The sequence below is a fragment of the Stigmatopora nigra genome, chromosome 10, assembly GCF_051989575.1.
Source record: "Stigmatopora nigra isolate UIUO_SnigA chromosome 10, RoL_Snig_1.1, whole genome shotgun sequence".
Lineage (NCBI taxonomy): Eukaryota > Metazoa > Chordata > Actinopteri > Syngnathiformes > Syngnathidae > Stigmatopora > Stigmatopora nigra.
Genome location: NC_135517.1, coordinates 14,845,316 through 14,865,000, shown reverse-complemented (window position 1 = coordinate 14,865,000; position 19,685 = coordinate 14,845,316). Strand labels below are relative to the sequence as shown.

Below are 19,685 nucleotides of genomic sequence, written 5' to 3'. Positions count from 1 at the left end.
CTGTATCTCGAGTGACTCATTTGCATATTAAAAACTATCTTTGTGCCCACGGAGGTTCTGTATGCTCAGACATGAAAAATTAGAGGGAACATAACTTTGTGATTAGAACTTTTTTTGAAATAGGCACGCCCCCGCCCCCAATAAGAGGAAAAAACCTTTTTTATTGAGATGGTTATTTTCGTGAAAATTGGATGTTATTGGAAAAATACGTTTTTTTTTCTTTTGTTCTTGGAGAAAATGTGGCTTTCATGTAATAGACAGGTATCAAACCAGTAGTACAAAGAGTCAATTGGATGCAAATTTTCCTACCACCCAATGAAGACGACACCATGGCACTAATTTGACTATTTAAACCAGGGGTGTCCAAACTTTTTGCAAAGAGGGCCAGATTTGGTAAGGTGAAAATGTGTGCGGGCCGACTTTTAGCCTGACATTCTTTGAACCATTAACATTAAATGCAAATTAACTTTTTGGGATTTTTTTTAATTACAAATGGCATACTTTTACTTTTACATTTTTTTTTACATTTAGGTTTTTACCGAAATCACAAACCACAAAAAATTAAGAAAACTATCAAGGATATCTAAGTTCATGTGAAACATCACATATTATTCACTATTATATGCTCACTGTAGGAACAGTGCTGAAAACAAAACAATGATCACTGCATATTCAAACTGTGATTTTGACCATCACAAAAAAAATAATGAACTGAGACTTAAGAATTTATTCAACTCAGAGGACTTAACAAATATCTTGCCTGCACTAATGTGAAGGGTGATACTGGGATCTTGACTGCAGTATGTAGTCCAGGTCTTCATCGCACGCTAACGAGAAAAAGTCAAACTCAGTTCCTTTTGCCTCTAACTGTCTCTTAATATCTAATGAAACGTCTTCAATTCTCCGTGCCACAGTATTACGAGCCAGGCAAATATTGGCAAACTCTTGCTTCTTCGCGGGACAAATTTTCTCAACCATTTTCATTACACAGTCTTTAATAAATTCACCGTCACTGAAAGGTTTGCAGTGCTTTGCAATTAGCGTTGCCACTTCGTAGCTTGCCTTTGTGGCATTTTCATTTGACTCACGGGCTCTTGTGAAAAAGCTTTGCTGTGCCGTTAAAACAGCTTCCAGTTGCTTCACTTTTTCACCGCGTTCGTTCCCAGTTAGCTTGTCGTAGCTAGCATGTTTCGTCTGGTAGTGCCTCTTAATGTTGAATTCCTTGAAAACAGCCACAGTCTCTTGGCAAATTAGGCAGACACAGTTGTTTCGTATTTCAGTGAAAAAATACTCAAATTTCCACTTCTCCTGGATGCGGCGGCCCTCCCGGTCAACTTTCCTTTTTTTGTTTACATGTTAGAAATGGGCTGGGCTGAAACAATGACGCAAGGGTCACGGCGGCCAGAGTGCGGCCACAGGGCTACTGCCATCTTCTGGTGAAGTGAAAAATAGCTTTTTGTACACATTTATTTTATACTGTGGTCAACAGTGCTGGCGGGCCGTGTATTATTGATTTCATGATAGAGGCCGTGGGCCGGTCAAAATTTGTCCTCGGGCCTTATTTGGCCCGCGGGCCGGACTTTGGACATGCCTGATTTAAACTGTACTTGGTTGATTGCAGGCAGGTGTTGCTTGTTTCACCAGAAACCTCATTGGTCTGTGATGTTTCACAGAAAAACCTGCACCCACTTGGCCCTTCGTGGAATCGGTTTGACACCTGTGTTGTAATATATCGTATTTACTAGCATATAAGCTGCTTTTGTCAGGCAAAAAAAATTATGAATGAATCGAGGGTACGGCTTATATTGGCATAAAATTCCGAATGGCAAAAAAAACTGCAATTTAATGGCGCCGTGACACGGTGACGTCACGACAAAATGGCACCCATGCGTGCGCCGTAACGTCGTGACAACCGAATGCCTATACGGAAATTTATTTCAAAATAGAGAGAAGCTAAATAGATAAAACACTAAACAACATTTATTTGGGCGTCTATGAATGAAATTCATGAAAAAAAAAACGTGTCTCGCATAAAGTGTGAAATGTTCCCGTCACTGCTTGTTCGGGGCACGGCCATTTTAGCGAGGTCGGGGCACGGCCATCTTAATGAGGTTGGTGTGCTGCCATCTACATTTTTTTCGCCAGACGCGAGAAGCCTTGATTTTGAAATGATATGAAATTCCACCTTGATCTTTTTTTTTGTTTTATTTCTTGTTTGAAACTATTGGAGTAATATGCACTATCAAAAGAATTGAGATACTTTTGACATTAGAGGCAATATGGCTGCCACAACATCTTAAACGTCCGGAAGAAATTTTTTATTTCTGTAATTAGAAAGCATCAGGTTCTCAAGATATTTTTTTTCCTTTTTCAAATTGAATAATTTGATATTTTGCATTTACAAAGACGGGTATATTAACTTCATTATGATATCTACCCTAATAATGTGCTTTTGATTCATACAGTATCTCAGAAAGACCACTTGTGATGATTTTTAAGATTTTCCCTTCAAAGTAACACATTTGTACTCATAAGTCCATGAATATGGAGGTGAAAAGTGGGATCGGGGGCACGGCTTATATGTGAGAAATTGTAATATTCAAACATTTCAAGCTTTCAGTGTACGGTTTATACACAGGGGCGGCTTATATGCGAGTAAATACGGTAAGTGATATAGTTTTCATAACTTTATAGTGTTGAGCTATATATATTCCAAATAACTCACCAATACAAAATGTAGGCAGCAGTGGAGAAAAAAATATTTCCCTCACCAAAATACAGTACATCTCCCATCATGTTCATACTGTGGCGCAAACAAGTATTTGGTTGTCAACAGCGGGCGGGGGACACCCTGAATTGGTTGCCAGTCAATCGGGTCAACAACAAACAAGCCAAATTTTAGGATGTCACACCTGTAACTCCTTCAGTAAGAAGCTCCATGTCAGGTTTAGAACCATATACATTCAATAATTCGGATCAGAGGTAGCACACGCAGAGTCGGCTTGATGAGATTTTCAAAGACATCAGCTGAGGGAGGGGTCGGGAGGAGCCAGCGTTTGGAGATGAGTCCATCTCCTTGCCTGACCAGTTCCAATCCCCACCTACCTCCAACAGAATAGCCCCTTTTATTAACAAAGGGTCATGTGACCTAGGTACAAACTTAAGGCGGGACGAAGTGACACAAAGAAATGGGCGTCTCTTAGTAAATGACTTGCCCCTAACTCATAGGTGTTATGAAGGAAACTTACCACTAGTCTCTGCAAAATTCTATCCAAGTGACTATACAGCATAAAAGTAGTAAAGAATACATTCTATACTTCACACTCCACTGCTCTCATTTCCAGTATTAATGACTTCCCTTTAAAATTATCAGTATAAAAGTCATGTGTGCAGAGTCGTACTCTGAACTCCAACATGAAAACCAGAGAGCTGTCAAAGAAAAGCACAGGCACCCGACAACAAGTTGGGAAAAAAGAATCTGCAATAGGTAACGGATTGGTATAGAAATGAAACTGAGAGCAATCATTCGTAAATGGAAGACATACAATACCACTGATAATTTCACTCGACCTGGGGCTCTAGGATTTCACCCCGTAGGATCAAATGATCACAAGACTGGTGATATTAGAATCACACTTCAATGACCTTCAGAGAGTTAACAAGTGCTACAATTACCATATTTCCCCCACTATAACGATGCGATTTCTCAAAAAGCGTGCTCTGGTACTGCGGTCTCGCCTCCAATTGCAATTACATTGCAGTGCCTTCTCTTTTATCTCTTTTTTTTTAAATTCCAAATGATTTTTTTAAGTATTCCTTAGTTTAGTATTCACACATCGTTTTAGTATACATTTTTATAAGCATTTATTTATTAAAAAAAGTCTGCGAGAGACCACACATTGTTTTATTTTTTATACTTTTTTTTCAGCAAGAGGGAAGCCATCATCTTCACTTCACCTTCATCATACTTCACAGGTCCCTCTAATCTTTTTTCGGATTAAAATCAAGTGGAGAAAAGCTATTGTCGCTCATGACAGTATTTACACATAAGTAGATTATAATTAAATATTCATCTATTACATTACATATGTATGAAACTAAAGTTTAATATATACTTTTTGATATTGTACAGATGTGAAAATATAAACATGGTAGAGATAATAGCTTTTTTTTTGTTTCGCTTTTTTTTTCGTGGTTATGTCTGGCTGCGAAGTTCGAGGAAAGACTGTAACCTCCCATCAGCAAGGGCAATTCAAATCAAACGTGCATGGGTCTTTCAACATGACCAGTGATCCCAAACACACCAGCCGGGAAAGAGATCTAGCTTTCAAAGAAGCATTTCAAGCTCTTTGAATGGCCTAACAACTCTATAGATTTCAAACTCATAGAAAATATTTGGAGGGAGTTGAAAGTTCATGTCGCCCTAACCATGTGCGAAAACCTAAAGAGTTTCAGTAAACTTTTGAGCTCGATCATTACCAACATAGGGTAAAGAAAATGGGGTGGGCAAACGATCCTCAAGGGCCACTATGGATGCAGGTTCTCATTTCAACCAATTTGCATAGACAGTTGAACCAATGAGGTGTCTGAAAGAAACAAGAAGCACCTGTATGCAATACACTGATTACACTTCTAGGATACAAAATTGGTGGAAAGGTGTCCACTTGATGACTTTGAGTGTGCCAGTTTGTAGTATACTTTATTTACTCACATATAAGCCACACCCTTAAAATTGCCTTAAAATCGTTTAATTTTACAATCTCGCGTATAACCCACCCCCTGACTCACAATTTTTACCTCCATTTTCATGGTTTTAAATAGGGATTATTAATGTGTTACTTTGAAGGTAAAATCTTGAGAAAAATCATCACATGATATTTCTGAGAGACTGGATGAATCAAAAGCGCATTATTAGGGTCAATATCATTAGGAATTAATTCATCCAATAATGGTTTTCTTACTGCAAAACAGAAAATAATCAAGAAATAGTAAATTTTACTTTGCCTACATCTACTGGTGAAAAAGAGTATAGAAAGTCTTGTGCACATTAGCCGGACTCTTGGTTCAGTCTTTTTTTTGTTACAAATACGACTAATGTGCGAGAAAAAAACAGTAGTTTGCCCATCCCTGGTACTGGACAAAATATTGATATTGACCTTTGATATTAACCCGATTCTTGTTTTTCACCGTCATTTGAAAGTCAATTCTTCAAAAATACAGTCTGATTTCCCCTCAATTTTTCAATATTTTAAGTGGTAAAGTTTTTACAATTGGCTGCTGACAAAATACAATGCAACTTCACTGTAATTGTCCTTTTAAGAAGCACTGGTGGGCATGTATTGTTTGAACTCAACATCCTCACAAAAAGGGGATAAAAACAATGGTAAAGTGGCCCGGTGGAGCGAGGGGTTAGCGTGTCGGCCTCGCAGCGCTGGGTTCCTGGGTTCAAATCCAGGTCACGTCCACCTGTTTGGTGTTTGCACGTTCTCCCCAGGGTTGTGTGGGTTTTCTCTGGGTACTACGGTTTCCTCCCATATTAAAAAAAAACATGCAGGGATGGCTGATTGGACAATAAATTTCCCCTAGATATGGTTGTGAGTGTACATAGTTGTCCGTCTCCGTGTACCCTGCGATCGGCTGGCCTCCGATTCAGGATGTATCCCCGTCTCTGGCTCGGAGACAGCTGGGATTGGCTCCAGCATCCCCCGCAACCCTAATGAGGATAAAGTGGTTCCGAAAATGAGTTGAGATGACATGAAAACACTGGTTTGAGTTCCAACTTTTTTACTTTCATATATTGTTGCCCACCATTATCAGTCCTTTATTCGACGTTTGGCCGAACGTCCGATCGGCCGAACGTCCAAGTACCTTAGTCTATATATAAATTCTCTAATTTGTTCCACATCCCTCAAAAAAACTACCAACTAATCCCTTTAATAATGATCAGTGTCCTACTTTGTATGAAAGAATGCAAAAAACAGACTAAATTAAGAATTGTAATTATAATAAGTATAATTAAGTATTTATTAATGTAATTAAATGAATAACAAGCATGCAAAAACGTGTTCTGTTTCTGCAGTAGCACGGTATAGTAAGGAAGAAGATAATGTGAGCACATATCTACATTCAAAACAACTTGGCATTAAATACAACTCCAAAAGACTAAGTCTTCATCCTGCCGTTGAGTACAGAAAGGCCATGCCAAAGAGTCGTTACGTTTAATGCTTTCCTTCTGCGTCAAAGGTGTAGCGATGCTTGTGGTGGTTTACAGCCGGTCGCATTGCCTTACAATATCCGTCAAACACACGCCACTTCTCTTGTTTTTTGATGAATAACAGGGCCCGTATTTTCAATTTATTGACAGCAATGATTTTACATAGTTCCGTGACAACAAACGGCTGTCAAAAGAGTTGTTGTTATGAGAAGCTCCAACTGCAAGTAATCCAGGCCGCAATGATGTTACCGAGACAAGTTCAAAATAAAATAACATATACAGGAAATGCATTTACGTTCAGGGGTATTTCGTGACTTGGATCTTGCTTTTGAATGTTTGGGCGGTTTCAAGGCTTTCTTACCCTGAAAGCTAGTAGAGGTATACCTGTATTTTTTTCCATCATGTATAGACCAAAAAGTTAATTTCAGACTGCTGTAGATTAAAAACCAACTAGGGTGATATTAGTAAGGATCTAAAATGTCTTTCTTATAATATATTTCTTTCTCCCGCAGCCAAAACTGCACCATTAATTGTGCCTGCCTTTTGAGCTACAAGAGGAGCCAACTTGACCCCAGCCAAGATGGAGACGACTATGTTGCACATGTGCCCTTGGTTTTGATGGCAATTGGCTGTCATATGAATGACCATCCAAGGGAGAAAGGGTCAAATATTTCAATTGATGGATATTGACTTAAAATACCTCAAGATCATCCAGTTATGCTGCTAAATTAAATATGGTGGTTTATTAAAATAATCAAACATCTCCTTTCCATTCTTTTTGTGAGTTGTGATTCTCTGTAACAGAAACTAGCTTAAAATTAAATAATTAACTGGTTCTACCTGTAATATATGTTGGTAAAGCACACACTAACAGGTGGGTTTGTTGCTCAACTTTGTCAAATTGTTGATTATCATCTTTGCACCAATTCCTACATTACTACAATTAAGACATACTGTGCTTAACCAAGACCTTTCATTTGAAAAATAAAAATTAAAAAAACTCCCCTTTAGACTTTGCCAGGTAGTATCAAACATGGAACATATGCAAGTCTACACACCTTTTTTTAGCTGTTAAGAATAAGAGAAATGAGTGGGAAGATGCCTGTGGACAGGCGTAGCTTCCCAAATATCCTCAGCTGTGTTCAAAACACGTTAAAAGCATTTGCTGAACACAAACATTTCTCAAAAGTTTACCGGTGTTCTGACAAGTTGGGCTATTTTGTAAAAGAAATTGTTGCTAAAGCAGTCGTTATCTCCCATTGACAGTAATTTTCTAGTTCAATGTTTTCGTGCACAAATAATTGCTGTATTGGTTAGTGGTAAAAATGCACTAAAAAAACAGAAAATATAAATATAAAATGTAACGACATCAGAGTCAAAATGGAACTTGATTTTTTTGGTTTGCTAATGATTATTACTTCAACAATCTCACCAATTCCAAACAGACAACAATCTATCTTGAAAGTACGTCGTGTGTAGGGTGTTGAGGGCATGGTAATGCTCAGTAGTGCTCTGAAATTTACTGAGAAGACAAGACAACTCGGCAAGACAATCATCAATCTGGACAGAAAAAAAACACTGTCTGGACTGCCAGTCAACTACTGTAATACTGAACTTCGCGGCTTTGCAACATGGCAGATTTTTTTTCCCTGTAAGTATTGAAGAATATGACATATTTTACTCTATAATTTTACTGAAGCTGTTTCATTTTGATATTACTACTGTAGGATTAAACTCTTGTTCTTAACTCAATTACAATGAACAAAAGGCTCTGTCTGAGATTCTTCTTTTGAGGATGAATTCACACTGATGAGGAAACAGATGGAACCCACAGAAAACAAGGAGGTGGACAGATGGTCTGGACTTCAAAGGACAAGCAGAGACAGGTCTGGATGATGTGGATTCGAGGATGGAGCGTGTGAAGTCCGAAGAAGATACCCCTCCCGGCAGTTGTGGACCAGTCCGCATCTCATTGTCAATCAGCGAATGAATATGCATTTTTGTACTACTATAACTGAGCAAATGAGGGTCTGGGCAATGTCTTTCTCATCCTCCGCTGAGGACAGCGACACTCAGCGGGCTTATTCTTTGGGAGGGAGATGCCTTCCTGGACATTTCTTATTAAAAAACTAACTGAATGTGCCAAGGTTCACATGAATCACCTGTGTGGGGATGCTGCTGCCTGCTTCATAATAAAGCCACCCTTTTGGACTAAAACTCCCATTAACCTGTTTTTTTTGGGATATGTGTCAAGCGTCAAGGAACTATTTTCAATGTGAATACAGTATTGAACATATTTACGTTTATTATATTTAGATTTTTTTACATGAGTCTATTGTTATGTTTAGTTGTAATATTTAATAAATATAGAATTTCAATAATTTTACTTGTGTACTTCTATTTCTTTATAGGCGGGAAAATATGTACTGTGTCAGTAATAATGACGTGATCCTACTTTGCGGTTTTTCGTTAATTGCGGCCATGTCTGGTCTACATTAACCATTATATCCGATGGATTATTGTATCTCTATTTGTCTCTTTGAGACACTCTTGATGCTGTCAGCAATAACAACAAATTTGTGGGCATGCTTAAAAAAACAATAGAAGTAAAATATTTTTGCAAGCACAACAATAATTTAATGTGTTTATTAGTTCTAAAATTAGACGTATTCCACAGAAGGGAGAGAGAGTGACAGAAAGAGGCGGGGAGGGGACTTTTTGCAAGGCAACACGTTTGTAACATAACGTAAACAAATTTAAATAAACTTGGATTACGATGCAGACACACAAATGAATTTAATCTAACTCTAAAATAAACTTAATTCTAATTTTGTTTTCAATTTTGATACCTTTCTTTTCCCAGTTGGCTCTATTTGCCCCGTCTCCACCCTGACTTTCAGATGCAACATATCTATTTGCTTTTGTATTCCCTTCAAAATATTCCGATAATGATGCACACAAATGTCCTCACAATAGGATAACGCATGACCACTAGCCAACGGGAAGTAGTATATATGCCATTTGCACTGACGAACGGGGAAAAAAAACACTGCAAAAAAAGGTAACGCGCCGTCCAGTGCTCGTAGAGACATTACAAGTGGGAGTTGCAACCACAGAGACATTACACGAGAGAGTTGCGACCAGAAAGACGGTGGCCATGATGTTCTTATGAGGAGCCTCTCACATCCGCTGTATGCTCGTATATAAAAAATGTTGACCAGACGTTCCGTCGAAAGACGTTTGGTCGCCAGACGTTTGGTCGCCGGACGTTTGGTGGCCAGACGTTTAGTCGCCCAGACGTTTGGTTGCCCGGACGTTAGGTCGCCCTGACGTTTGGTAGAACGGACATTTGGTAGAACGGGTTCAAATTATGACAGTTTACTGTTGAAACCAGCTCTCAAAATTATATTCATGAGAGTTTAATATCTAAATATCTACTGTCGAAACCAGTTCTCAAAATTATAATCATGAGAGAGTGAGTTTAATATCTAAATATCTAATATCAAAATATCAATAAGCACATCGGCTGCTGCCATTGACTATCATAGGCGTCCAATTAACCTTCGTAAGAGCACTCATTCGACACTTCAGCTGCTCCCATTGACTGCCATAGGCGTACAATGAACCTTCATTCTCCCTGTGAGAACTTGCAATGTTGAAATACTTTAAATGGTCATTTTTATCAAACAAATAAAAATCTTAGTACAGTGGGCCCTCGCTACTTCGCGGTTCACCCACCACGGATTCAGAGCTTCACGGTTTTATTTCAGGAAAAAAAATAAAGATATTAAATTAAAATTATAAATTACATCATTTTACAAGAGGTGGAAACAAAATATTCAATAAGAATTAGTAATTGCATCAAAAAAGGCCAAATAAATGGTCAATAACATTGTGAGAGTTCAGGAACCGCATTGATGACGTCATGCCTGTTTACAGGCGCTTCTTCACCGGCCCCCCAAAAGAACAATGTTCACAACTCCCAATAATGATGTTTCTTACGTGCAAAAAAAAACTGCAGAAGATCCTCCATCCGGACTACTATGATGTTTTTGCTTGGTGGTGCTTTTGTACACGTGTTACACGTTTCTCTAAGCATTTTTGAAGGGGCACCCCTACTTCACGGATATTCACCTATCGCGGGTGGTCCCGGTCCCCATTAACCGTGATAACCGAGGGATTACTGTATACTTTTAGCCCAGAACTTTGACATTAAAATAAAGACACGATCCGAAACACACGTGTACGTATACAAGTGCGTATGTACGTGCATACACGTGCATGCGTGTATACACGCTGGCCACCGATTCAGGGTGTCCACCGTCTCTGGGATTGGCTCCAGCACTCCCCACGACCCTAGTGAGGATAACATGGTTCAGAAAATGAGATGAGATGAGAGACATGGCCTAAGGTAAATGTTCAATGCTTCTTTGTGTGAGGCTGAAAATGGTCTGGTTGGCAATGGTGATTGTGTCCAGTTGATTATTTATTTCATATTTCACAGAACCTTTTGGTATAAAGCCCAATCTAAAAAAAGACACATGTCAAAATATTTTCATAAGGTTTAATTATCTTACTTTTCATAGTGTAAAGAGGGAGTTGTCTTATCTTTACTGGTCAAAAGAAGAAAAATATCCTAATTTATATTCTCGTCGTATAAAGTAAGCTAATATAGTTACTTTAATAATTGATGAAAAAGGAAAAGAATGTATTTACTTATTCACAAAAGTTTGAAGTTTCAATTTTGTAAGAAAAAAAGATGTGATATTTATCGTGATAATTATCGATAAACAGACTGTTTTTTTATCGTGATAATTTTTGTCATATCACGCAGATCTTTTTTTTTTAAGCATAGCCTGATATTTCTTCAATAAATATGTTGGGGACAAATATGAGTTTAACAAATCATTACACCTGTCAATTGAGTTTGAAATCGCTTGTCTTGTCAAATAAGACCTTTCTGATATTGGCTGCTTCCTTCAATTTAGCACATAATTTAAACCACCATTTTGATTCCTGTCAGAGTCACAGGACTATCAGAATCATACTAGGATGTTCTCTACGCCCCTCAAGTTTTTAATGAATTAAAGCAGAGGTGGGCAAACTTTTCGGCCCGTGGGCCAGCCACATTGTATGTGGCCCGCGGGCCGTAGTCTGCCCATGTCTGAATTAAAGTCTGTGGGTTCTAATGGGTTAATGTTTAGCGGAGCGAGCAACATAAGGTAGAAATCCTCAAAGCAGACCTGTGAGCAGACCCTCACAACATTACTGTATTTTCTTGGTTTATTTTCTATATACATGGTATGCCTCTTCTGTGAATAGCCAGGGAGCTAAGCCTCAAACAAATAAAAGTGTTGAATAAGTGCACCCTCCATTAATTTCCACAGGGTGTCACTGTGTGCAAGCTTAATGTCAATGCTGGAATGCTGGAGTTGTGACTCATTGCTTGTTGCAGTGCAAAGAGTGCATCCTTTCCAGCCCTTGTATTGCGATCCATTTTTTTCAAATCTTGATGTGCAATTTAGACTGCTCAAACAGCCTATGCATGTTTTTGGGGTGTATCCGTAAAACAGGGGCCACGGTGAAAATTCATGCAGGTCTGGGGAGAACAAGCAAACTATATAGCGCAGGGGTGGCCAACCAGTCAGAGACCAAGAGCCACATTTTTTACTGTGTTACCGCAAAGAGCCACATTTTTTACTGTGTTACCGCAAAGAGCCACATCACACACATACCTTTGCTCAGCCAGATTTATTGTAAATGTCACACACCAGCATAGTAATGACATAAATTGACTCCTACAGTACTAACAGCACAGGCCAGTCATTATCATACCTGTCAACCTCGAACCATTTGTGATCTTACCAAATTTTGTTTTCGCCCTTACATATATGTATAAATACATGGAAAATCTTACCACTTTACTTTTTTGTAAAAAATCACGAACAACAAGTGAAAATGAAAGTAAACATAAACAAGGGAACAGGAAACGGAAATCACATGGTGAAAGTGTTACAAAACGAAATGTTTATCATGATCTTTTTTTTTTAGCCAATCAGAGGCGCCGGTACATATATCACTTGGCAGACATGCGTTTTTTAGCCAATCAGAGGCGCCGGTACATATATCACTTGGCAGACATGCGTTTCCGGGAAGAAACAATGGCGGATGGTGAAAAATGGCTAGAAAGTGCCTTAATTTATTTTTTTTTCTCAAAATCACCGTTTAGCGTACCATTTTCATGTGTACAGCGTACCAATATAAAAATGGGCTTTCAGTTGTACCAATTACGGCGAGAACGTACCAGTTGACAGGTATGCATTATCAACAATGAACATTGTGTGCACTGTCTCACACAGACAAACTCTCAGTTCAACCAAGTCCACAAACAAAAATATAATAATTTACAATAGCGTTTTTCTTTTACTATGCATGTTACTTAGTGGGACTTCTGTCATAAAATCAGAGCCTATTTTTGCGCAACATTCGCTCCTTGTGAGCTGTCATTTATTATGAATGGCTTTTAACTAGCGCGCCCACCACGTGGGTGTACACCTCGCTCTCCTATTGGCTGCTCCCGGCTGAGCACTCTCGCCTTGGTCTGCCTCGCAGGGGGTGTGGCTTTTTCAGCCGACGCTCGATCTTTGGGATACTTTTTGTGTGCGCGACGCCGTTCATTGTCGCTTCTGGTTCACGGGAGCTCTCCCACTCTGTTAAAAACGTTTACTCAAATGACTTTGCTCCTGCTGGGAAACTTTGAGGTATTTTCATCCCAAGCACATGCGCATTGGACGAAAATACCGTATTGAACTCAAGCGAAGCGCACACGCAAATAAAAATAAAACACAAATACAAACTTTGATATGGACGTAAGAGCCGCATGAAACCGGGCAAAGAGCCGCATGCGGCTCGCGAGCCGCGGGTTGGCCACCCCTGATATAGCGGGAGGTCGGAACCCACCGGGCAGTAAATCCTCGATCTCTGAACTGTGAGGCGGACTTGCTATAAATTGGCCTATATCATAATTGAAAATATTTCTTATCATATTTATTTGAGTATAACGCACACTCATAATTTGTGACAAAAAATTGGCTCACACCAAGGATTGCTTTGGTACTGGTAACTGGAAAAAGCTGAACACGTCGCCATGACAAAATATTTATTCATAAAACATGGTATGGAAACCTGCTAAAACAAACTACTACCAGTCTGAACACAATTCTCCAAGGAAATTTATAATTTTAAATTCTTAATGTCTATTTGAAGGCTTAAAGGCTATTTGGAGAGGGCTGTTTTTTGTAAAAGAAGGTAGATTATCGTCAGATTTTACGTCTCCCATTATAACAGCTGCGGAGGGAACGTTTTCACCGGCGGAAGGCAGTTTTTCATATAAGCTCATAAAAGCAAAGACCTCGTGTTTAAGGCACATCCGAACTTTGCTTCAGTTTTTTTGGTGGGCAGGCGCAGCCTCGATTCCCGCTGGTGGCGGTATGATTGTGAATGCGAATGGTCATTTGTCTCTCTCTGTGTGCCCAATGGCTTACTGGCGACCAGTCTAAGGCGTCGTCTGCCTTTCACCCAAAGTCAACTGGGTTAGGCTCTAGCAACACCTGCAACCCTGTCGAGGATGCACGGTATGCAAGATGAATGAATGACTGCATTTGCAACACAGAAAGTTAATGAGTGGCATTTTGATTTGCATGATCTTAACTACATTTAAGACTGCTTTGATTCAATCAAGTCCATGTGGGTGACCTTGATATATAAAAGAGTAATATTATACTCTCATATAGACTTGTGCAATAAAACTGGAATTATTATCAAATATTTTTTCCCTGAAGGACAAGTGGGCCCCACAGTTCTGAGATCGAGGGATTGATTCCAGGTCCTGACTCCCTGTGGAGAATTTGCAAGTTCTTCAACTGGGTTGCGTCGGTTTTCTTCAGGTGCTCGTTTCCTTCGACATTCCAAAAACAGCATTGAAGTAGGTTAGTTGAACACTCTAAATTCTCCCCAATGGTTGCCTGTCTCCTTATGCCCTGCAATTGGCTGTCCACCAATTCATAGTCTCCATAGCCTGGTGCCCATAGTTAGCTGGGATAGGCTCCAGCAGCCCCTGCGACCCTAATGAGGATAAAGCGGTTCATAAGATGAGATGAGATAAAAGCTGTTGATAAATATAAGCTGCAATTAAACCACCCGAACCCCACAAAGAACGGGGGCGCTGATGCGGCATGAACGCTAGTTAAAGACCAACATTCAGTAGACGAAGATAATGGTGGGCATGAAATGGAAAAGGACTATAACACCGTCAAAATGACTGATTATGCAGGAAAACACCAAGCCTACACACTAAACGATACAAGTGAAGTCTCCCTGTTGTTTACTTTATCTGTACTGCGAACATTGGCAGCACTCAACATATTCTCCCAATCCCTCACGCTTATAGGTACAGGTTGAAGACATCAGTGCAGTCTTAATTTTCTCTCTGACGTGTATACATATATTTATTGGCTAACATAGGGAGGGATGCCATGGGAAGCCAATAAGAGAAAATCTGACAGGGTGGGACTCTTCTAAACAAACACATTTCCCTATCCTATTGTAACCCACTCCCCTCATTTTGAGGACAGACTGTAATTCTTTTCTTACTTGATATCAAGGAATTTCACCATTTTATGCAAATGTTATGAATATGTTGCAAAAAATCTAAAACTTGTTAACTTTAACTTCATAATGGGTTGTTCTTTAATTTTTTTTTTTATAAATAGCCACGTGGTAATTATTAAAAAAATTCCAGACTGAAAATAGTGTTTCCTGGTGGTATTGATGTCTTTAGTAGGTTTTTTTATGTCATGTTGCACAGTAACCTTTGGTTTGGAGGCAAATTTATAAAAATAAAGATGCCTGTCAACATTTCTGCAGGTTGTATTATTCATTACTTTTCATAGTGTAAGGAGGGAGCTGACCCAAAAAACAAAAACACCTTTTAAAATCATCATATTTTATATCATCTTGTTTTTTAATGTAAGGCAACCTAAGTTAAAAGTTTCAAATTAGAAAGACAAAAAGATGTGATTGGCCTACTGTCAGATATACAGCTGTACTTCTACTTACGAATGCCACTAGGTACAAATTTTCAGGTTACGAAACTCTCTGATATGCAAATGGAGGTCTTAAAATACAAAAACAAGATGCAAGTTACAACATCCCCAAAAATGTATTTCCTCAACCCGTGATTTTATTTCGAAATTGTCATGGTAACATTCCGGCCTGCTTTACTTGTACCTGGAGCCTCGCACAACAACAAGAACTCTTTTGACCACCAATTTATGTATTTAAAATTGTTGATGCAAATGAAGTGAATAAGTGTGCCCAGTTATTCATCAAAAAAAATGTAAAAACAGAAAGTGGCATGCGGTTGACTGATATTGCAAGGCAATATGTCTGGTCATAATTCACCTTCAAGCATCGCTACGCTATTGAAGCAGAGGGAAGCATTAAAAACTACAGCTACTTTGCAAGGCCTCTCTGTACTGAACAACTAAATGGAGACTGTTAGTCCTTTGGAGTTCTATTTATGACCACCAATTTATGTATTTAAAATTGTTGATGCAAATGAAGTGAATAAGTGTGCCCAGTTATTCATCAAAAAAAATGTAAAAACAGAAAGTGGCATGCGGTTGACTGATATTGCAAGGCAATATGTCTGGTCATAATTCACCTTCAAGCATCGCTACGCTATTGAAGCAGAGGGAAGCATTAAAAACTACAGCTACTTTGCAAGGCCTCTCTGTACTGAACAACTAAATGGAGACTGTTAGTCCTTTGGAGTTCTATTTATGTACGATGTTTTTAACTCATAAGTAGAAGTTGTTTTTTAAATATTGGTTTATGTGCATGTGTTCATGTGCTAACATTAGCTTCCTCCTTACTGTACTGCTAAACGAATACAAGATGTTTTTGCATGCTTGTTATTCATTTTAATACATTAATGAATATTTTCAGATCATGTTCTTTCATTTTTGTCTCTTTTTCACATCTCTCATTCAAAAGTGGGACACTTGCTCATTTTAAAGTTGAGTTTTTCCAGGACCATGGAATGAAATTTATAGAATTTACATATAAAGTACTGATCCACACTAATCCTTTGTTTTTCATGGATAATGTAGACCAAACATGATAATAAACCAATAAAATATATATAAATAAAAAAGATAGAAAAAACATGGAGTAGGATAACCCTTATTATTAATACCATACAATATACCGACCGTATTTACTCACGTATTTGTTATTAAAAAAGATTATGACTGAATTGAGGGTACGGCTTACATGCGCATAAAAACACGACGCAAGAAATAGCAATTTGACCACGCCATGGCACGATAACGTACCACGAAAATGGCGCAATGACGTCATGGCGCTAAATAATACGGCCGATTTGGTTATTTATTTCAAAATAACGAAAAGACGCTGATGATAAAATGCTAAGCAAAATGTAGTTTGACTTCTATGTATATAATTCAAGGAGAAAAAAAGTAGCTTGCATAAAACGTGAAAGAACTCACGTTCCCATCACTGCTCACTCTAGGCACGGCCATTTTACTGTGGTTAAACTTACTCTGACTCGCCAAACGCGCATACACTTGTGTCTGCCAATGCTTGCTCATCTTAGTTAAACGTGCTCTGACCGTAGCTTTTCCATTTCAGCACATTACAATACTTAAGGGGGATTGAAGGTCTTGCGGTCGATCGTGAAAATATAAATCTTGATACCTGCGTAATGTGCATGCTATTATTGTACCCAGAGACTTGGTGAACACTTCGTATACTGCTATGGGCATAATTCCTGGTTGTGCTTACGTTAGTTCCTTTGTGAATTTGTGTACGTGCAGACAACACCACCCTTTCGGAACACAGAAAGGAAATCATTGTCCATTTGTGATTATGAAATAAAACAAAATTCTGCTTGGACTTTTCTTTCTTTTTATTTCTTGTTCGATAGATGCAACTATTGCAGTAATTTGATCCATTGAAAAAAAATTATATTTCAACTTTAGAAGCAATTTGGCCACCACATCATCTTAAACTTCTGGTAGGAAAGTTGTAATTTATGTAATTAAAAAGCATCGGGTTCTCATCAAGTAGATTCATTTCTTTTTTTCAAATTGAATAATTTGATATTTTGCATTTACAAGGACAGGCATATTAGTCCGTTCGATGTCCGGTACTGCGGTCCGGTAGGTACTTAAACTCTGAGGTTCGGGTTTGGGTTAGGGTTAGGGTTAGGGTTGGGGTTGGGGTTGGGGTTGGGGTTAGGGTTAGGGTTAAAAGGGAGAAAAGCATAAATGTTCAATTGTGTGCACAATTAGGGGCTACTCAATGGCATAATGGTTCTTGCTTCTCCCTTTTTGCGGGCAGTCTGGGTTCCGTTACCACTTAACGGCAGTGTTATTGTGAGCGTGAGTGATGTCTATTTGTATGTCCTACGATTGACTGGCAACCGGCCGCTAGGGTATAGGTTTCAGCAACCCTTGCAACACTCACGAGGATGGGCGTTACGGAAGATCAACCCAAAACCACAACAAAATGTGACAGTACCCCCCTTAAGGCAGAGATCCCAGACCTCCCAAAATCCAACTCCAATATCAAAACAAACACATGGACGGCTAGCCAAAACGGGCATTATTGAGTGGCTAGTCAGGATGGGCACTAGTGAGCTCTCAGGCGGAATGAGTACCCGCCAGAGGCTGTCGTGGTCATCCCAGCCTTGAAAGTGGTCATCCAAAACCCGTACTTGAAAAAGGATTCCATTCTTGAAGGCAGCCCCCGGGATTCACCGCTCTATGGCGGCCACCGACGCTCGAAAACCGTCGCCAGAGTCCACTCCACTCTTCTTCCCATGCCGTGGTGCATGCCGCCATCATTGAGCGGCTGATGTGGACCGGCCGTCCTCCACTGTGTCATGGCGAGGGCCAATCGGCTGGACGTAATGTTTACCGTGGCCTCCCCGCGGACCTCCACGCAGAGGACCGCGATAGATGCCCAAACGACTCATTGTCCGGGGAGAGCCAATACCAGGGCCCAGCATGTGAGAAATCAAAATGGGAACTCCGAGCTCTGCTCATTGGGTTTGTGTTTTGCGGGAGTATTCTGTCATAATAAGCCTTGTTTGGGTGAATAACGAGACAGAAACTAGGAAGTGTGTTGCACTATTTAGGATATTAATGAAATAAATACTCAAAACAGTAAACACAGGGATCAAAATGGTGACTAAACTGTGGGAGACGCACACCAACAAAGAGACAATGACTTACATGATGGAGACCAAACAAAATACTACCCCAGCCATCCGGACACCAGGGAGTTCACACCTAAATTATTGGCCAGCCAATCTTAGGGCACACTCACTTATACCCAGGGCATACGTAGTAGTGTTCAACCAGCCTACCCTGCACGTTTTTGGGATGTTGGAGAAAACCAGATTACCCAGAGAAAACCCACCCAAACCAACACGCTAACCACCAGACCACCGAGCCGCTTCACTACAATTGATTTTTCTTACGTTGCTCCTAGTACAGTATTTCCATTTTTTTTCTGTTTAGACCCACTCCAAAGTTTATATTATTAACATCCCTAATGTGAATTTCTTTTGGTTAAGTCCAAACAAACATTTAAAAAGAGCACATCAATTTTTGGGTCGACTCTATTTCATGAAAGCATTTAGTGTCCCTTGGTGGGTAAACAAATGTTCCTGTTTCTTGCGCAAAGTGATCAATTCATCGCATGGGACAAGCGATCAATATTTCATGCACAAATATAGTTCTAAGTTACAGTTGTAGTCAAAAGTTTACATACTCTTGTGAAGAACTTGATATCGTGATATATATATATATATATATATATATATATATATATATATATATATATATATATATATATATATATATATATATATATATATATATATATATATATATATATATATATATTTATATGTATATTTATATATATATATATATATATATATATATATATATATATATATATATATATATATATATATATATATATATATATATATATATATATATATATATATATATATATATATATATATATATATATATATATATATATATATATATATATATATATATATATATATATATATATATATCGGCCTCAGCTCTGGGATCCTGGGTTCAAATGCTGTAGAGTTTACATGTTCTCCCGGGCCTCCATGGGTTTTCTCCGGGTACTCCTAGTAAGGATAAGGCGGTTCAGAAAATGAATGAAAAAAGGGTAACAGGGCCTGCTTATTCATTTCAACCGCATCAATAATTTTAAATATGGAATTCCGTGACGAGAAACGGCGGATAAAAGTGTAGTTTTTGTTAGGAGCCTACAATTGACAACCAGTGGAGTCTCAATCAGGACACAGGACACTTTCGGAAAAAAAAACTGA

General features: G+C 38.8%; 1 protein-coding gene across 2 annotated transcripts in view; it reads left to right on the top strand.

Moving 5' to 3' along the window:
• atxn7l2a (ataxin 7-like 2a) overlaps window positions 1-6,984 on the top strand; it is a 29,866-nt gene extending 22,882 nt beyond the window's left edge. For both annotated transcript variants that reach the window (XM_077726800.1, XM_077726799.1), the window contains one exon: window positions 6,727-6,984. In XM_077726800.1, the coding sequence (XP_077582926.1) occupies window positions 6,727-6,744 (18 nt within the window). In that variant the 3' untranslated portion in view covers window positions 6,745-6,984. The remainder of the gene's footprint in view (window positions 1-6,726) is intronic.
• The last annotated feature ends 12,701 nt before the right edge of the window (window positions 6,985-19,685 follow it).